The sequence below is a fragment of the Penaeus vannamei genome, chromosome 16 (assembly GCF_042767895.1).
Source record: "Penaeus vannamei isolate JL-2024 chromosome 16, ASM4276789v1, whole genome shotgun sequence".
Lineage (NCBI taxonomy): Eukaryota > Metazoa > Arthropoda > Malacostraca > Decapoda > Penaeidae > Penaeus > Penaeus vannamei.
Window position 1 is genome coordinate 34442343 of NC_091564.1, and position 5000 is coordinate 34447342.

Sequence of the window (5000 nt, forward strand, 5' to 3'; positions counted from 1 at the left end):
ATAGGCGGGATGGAAGGTTGATGGATAGATCTGTTTTTTTATATTTGATGGATTGATTGATACAAGATATATTGATAGTCATTTATAATATGAAAATAGGAAGGAGAAGCAAAGGGATATATTATAAACGTTAGCGAATGCGAATGAGAAACGGAGAGACTCGAACAGCGGAGGGAGAATAAGACATAGACGGAGAGACGAAGCAGCAAGGAAGGAGGAGGAAGCAGAGAATAGGTTGGAGAGGCGTGAAGGCGGCCGGGGGAGTGGGCGGGGTATGGAGATGCCCATATTTTGGTCATTGGCACGAGTTTGGAAGGAAGGAGTATGGGTGGGGGAGGGTGGGGCGGGTGGGTAGGGATGACTGACGGGGGGGGGGATGGGAAGGGAGAGGGGAAAGGGGGTAGCCTATGTGGCACAAGGCATCACAAGACTTGAGCGTATGTGCATGGGCGTAGGAATGCGGTCAGGGCGCTGAAAAAAACTGTTTTATAACTGTTATTTAATGAAATTATTATTGTTGTTATTGTCAGTGTTGCTGCTGTTATTTGCGTGGTCTTTATCTGACCACCAGCCGCCGTGCCAGACGGGCACGTGAGGAGCGAGGACGTCATTTGATTTCGAAAGCGAGGGCCGCAGGGGAGGGAATGTCGTTGCGTTCGCTGCGTCAGCGCCCGAGAGCGGACGCGTCCGGCTGAAACTGTATATCGCAAATGAAGTTTCGGGTCAGCCAGCTACCGCCACCTCCTCCAATGCCGCCGCTGCCGCTACCGCTACCACCACCGCGAGACGCTGATGCTGGTGCCGGTGCGGTGTCTCCATCCCTCCCCCCCTCTCTCCGGGAGATGAGTGCGGCGGCGGCGGCGGTGCGTTGCGGGAGCGGTCCGTCGCTATGGCAACCACGAACATGGCGGAGGGACCACGACGCTGCCCGCTCGCGGCAGGGCTCAGCTCGCCTGGCCCAGTGTGACGTAGTTGCTTGGGTGGCTTCGGTGGAGAGGGACGGACCGTGAGAGAAATTTTTAGTCGAAAAGAGTTTTAAGCAGTTTGTTTTTTTATCTTTTTTTTGCCCTCGGTCTTCTTGAGGGGAATTGTTTCCTCCTTCCGGAGGCTCTTGCTAGTCTAAGTTTCGCGGGACAGTGGAATGGGTGTATGCGGTCCCCGGACTGGAATATGAAAGACACGAAAAGGTAAGCAAGTTTCTTTCATTCCTCCACACACACACACACGCCCTTTATCTCCGTCGTAAGATGAGAGCGAATTGAGTGAGTGAGGGAGTGAATGAGTCGGTTGTGAGGCAGTATGTGTGTGTGTTACGTGGCCACGGGCGAGTCCTGACTGTTATGGTTTCAGCGGGTCACCGCATGATCAGCTGTTGATGTGTTGGGGAGTGCTCGCTCTCCCTTTCCATCCTTCTCCCTCTTTTTACTCCCTGTCTCCCTCCTATGTTTTCAACTTGCAGTGTTGTTTTCCTCTCTTTCCAACTTTTCTGCCTCTCCTTCACTCCCTCATGTGTTTGTGCGTATGTCTATGCCTCCCGGACGTAGAGAGAGAGAGAGAGAGAGAGAGAGAGAGAGAGAGAGAGAGAGAGAGAGAGAGAGAGAGAAAGAGAGAGAGAGAGAGAGAGAGAGAGAGAGAGAGAGAGAAGGGGGGAGGGGGTAGTGTCACATGGTGTGGTTGGTGTTACAGAGCCGGCTTGGAATGCTGAGCAGAGTGGAGGTGGATGATGATGATGATGGTGATGATGGCGATGATGATATTCATATTGATGGAGAGGAGGAGGGGAATTAAGTAGTCGATGAACCAGAACGTGGAGGTGTAGAGGGAATCAAAAGAAGTGGAGACGTGGAAGAAGGGAGGACAGAGAGAGAGAGAGAGAGAGAGAGAGAGAGAGAGAGAGAGAGAGAGAGAGAGAGAGAGAGAGAGAGAGAGAGAGAAGGCAGTGGAGTTTCTCACGTGGAGTGTTGATGATCTGGGCACTTTTGGCGATGGGCACAGGCATGGGGAGAGGTGCAACGGGGGAGACGTTGATAGGGAATGCAGGAGAAACAAGTGGAGAGAAAACTTAAGTGAAGGAAGAGAGGAAGAGGAGAAGAAAGATAAAGAAGTGTAGATAGTAGTACAAGGGGGATTAGGAGAAGTGCATGAGCGGGGACGTACGAACGGGAATGATAAAGATGATGATGATGAGTAAGAGTTGGAAGAGAGAAAGAGAGAGGAGAGTGAAGGAGGAGGAAGAGGAAGGGAGTGTGAACCGCTGGAGCAACAGCAACAGCAGCAGCGTGAAAGGAACCAACAAGAGCCTCGCTGTAACGCCAACACAGCTGATCTCTCGACGTATTTAGAGTGCGAGGTGACGATCAGGGCCACGCAACCCCTCCCCCCCCATCCCCCCCATTCCCTCACTCCCGCACTCACTCCGCTCTTCAACACTTTTCGTTCTTCTCTCTCTTTTCTAGACTCTCTTCTCTCTTCGTTTATGTATTTCCTCTGTCCGTAGATGCTATATGTTTGTCTATCTCTCCCCGTGGTTGTTTGTCTGTCTGTGTACACCTGTCTATTCTTTTTCCCCTCCCTCCTCCCCTGTCTATCTGTCACTCTTACTCTTTGCCTTTCCTTATCACCCACACGCCCTCTCTTTCTCTTACTCTCTCTCCCACTCTCCATCTCCCCCTCCATCTCCCCCTTCCCTCCCCCACCCTCCTCATTCTCTTTAACGCCCTCTTTCTGTTACCCTTTCCCTCTCCTCCCACTCTCTTTCCCTCCGCCTCTCCTTCTCCCTTCCAACCACCCTCTTCACTCTCCATCACACGCCCTTTCTCTTGCCCTCTCCTTCTCCCCCACACTCCTCATTTTCCCTCACGCCCTCCTCTTTCTCTTAACCTCTCCCACTCTTTTTCCCTCGCCTTCTGACTCCCCTTCTCCCTCTCCCTTCTGACTCTCCCTCTGAATCCCCTTCTCCCTCTCCTTCTCCCACTCCTTCTGACTCTCATCCCTCTCCTTCTCCCCTCTCCCTCTCCTTCCTCCTTCTGATTCTCCTCCCCCTCCTTCCCCCACGCCTTCTGACTCTCATCCCTCTCTGTCTCCCACTCCTTCTCCCTCTCCTCCCACTCCTCCCACTCCTTCTGATTCTCCTCCCCCTCCTTCCCCCACTTCTTCCCCCTCTCCTTCTGACTCTGATCCCTCTCCTTCTCCCACTCCTTCTCCCTCTCCTCCCACTCCTTCTTCCTCTCCTCCCTCTCCTTCTCCCTCTCCTTCTCCGCGTACTGGAAGCTGCTTTGATTTAAGACACTGGAGGTTGTTTGAAGGGCCGGGAGAGGATTGCAGGGTCTACGCCTTCGTGTTCTTCGGGTTTGTTGTTGTTATTGTTGTTGTCTTTGTTCGTGTTATTTCAAGTGCTCTTTTCGGGAGTTCTTATTTGGTTCTTGTTATCGTGGCGTGCGTGTGCTTCTTTCGGTATGCTTCTTCTCCTGTTCCTCTCTTGTGTCTTGTTCTTGTTTTCTTTCTCTCTATCTCTCTATCTATCTATCTCTGTCCCTCTATATCTCTCTCGTCCCTCTCTCTTCTCTCTCTTTCTCTTTTCCTCACCCTCCCCAGTACCCATACTTCACTTGCTTATCTCCAGGAGTCAGTAGCATAAGTAGTCAACTCTCATTTACTCTTCCCCACCCTATCTCCTCTCCTCTCCTTATCTCCCTCCCCCCCCATTCCCTTCCATTTTTCACCCCTTTGCTCTCTCCCGTACTCTCAACCCTTCTTCCTATTCGCCCCCAACCCCCCTTCCCCTTCTCTCTTTCCTTGTCCCTCCCCAAGCCTCTATCTTTCCTCCCCTTTTCCCTTTTTCCTCCCCCTTCCTATTCCCTGATCCTCTGCTCCAGCTCTCTCCTTGCTCTCCCTCTTCCCTCCCTTCCCTTCTTCCCTTCCCCTTCTCTTCCCCCTCACGTCCTCCCTCTCCCCCTTCCCTTCCTTCCTCTCGCCCTCCCTCTCCCCCTCCCTTCCCTTCCCCTCTCCCCCTCCCTCTCCCCCTCCCTTCCCTTCCCCTCTCGCCCTCCCTCCCGCCTCCCTTCCCTGCCTCTCCCCATCCCTACCCATCCCTCTCGCCTTCCCTCATCCCCTCCCTTCCCTTCCCCTCCTCTCTCCCCCCTCCCTCCCCCTCCCCTTCCCCCTCCCTCTCCCCCTCCCCTCGTAATCGGGGCAGTTATGATAAGGTGTGGGCAGACAGGTGAAGGACTCGATAAGAAGCAAATGAAGTTCAGTTTGTTTTCATCGTGGCAATCGTGTTCGGATTTTTATTATTATAGGAAGGGGCGTGGGGGGGGGGATTTTGAATGATGCATGTGCATGTCTGTCTGTCTGTCTCTCTTGTTCGTTCGTGTCAGTGTCAGTGTGTGTGTGTTGTGTTGTGAATATTTGCGTCTGGATAGATTTGTTTATATTTGTTTTCCGTTTGTTTTGGAGTTTTGCTCGTGCGCATGCGTGTGATTGCGTGTTTGCGTGCGTCCCTTCCTGCGTGGGCGGCGGGCGGCTCCGCGGTATTCACATGTGCGTGGGTTTGCTTTTGACGTGTGTGTGCGTGTGTGTGTGTGGTGTGAGGGATAGGTGTCCACACTGCTCGCTGTGGCTCTAGTGTTTTGCGTTCGGCTGTGTTCGGATGCGTGGGTGGAATCGATGGAGAGGGTTCAGGGCTACGGTGGGTTTGATGGGCGGTGTTGATTTGACTGTGTTCGGTTGCTTTTTCTCGTAAGGAGAGGGAGAAGGAGAGCGGTTATCTGGTTGTTTCCTTTCGGCTTCGTTCGTTTCCTTTCGCTCTTGTCCCTCTTCGCGTTGGTGTTCGTGCCGGTCTGGCCTTTCTCTCTTTCTCTCTCTTTCTCCCTCCCTCTTTCTCTCTTTCTTCTCTCTTCTCTCTCTCTCTTCTCTCTCTCTCTTCTCTCTCTCTCTTCCCTCTCTCTCTTCTCTCTCTCTCTTCTCTCTTCTCTCTCGCCTCTTCTCTTCTCTTCTCTTCT

General features: G+C 52.7%; 1 protein-coding gene across 4 annotated transcripts in view; it reads left to right on the top strand.

The window, feature by feature from the left end:
• CHES-1-like (Checkpoint suppressor 1-like) overlaps positions 1-5000 on the top strand; it is a 122534-nt gene that overhangs the window by 34256 nt on the left and 83278 nt on the right. For 3 of the 4 annotated variants that reach the window (XM_070131393.1, XM_070131394.1, XM_070131395.1), the window contains exon 1: positions 969-1187. The exons of the other annotated variant lie outside the window; for it this stretch is intronic. In XM_070131393.1, coding sequence (XP_069987494.1) covers positions 1150-1187 — 38 coding nt within the window. In that variant the 5' untranslated portion in view covers positions 969-1149. Of the gene's footprint in view, positions 1-968; positions 1188-5000 lie in introns of those variants that run through there. 4 annotated transcript variants of the gene reach the window in all.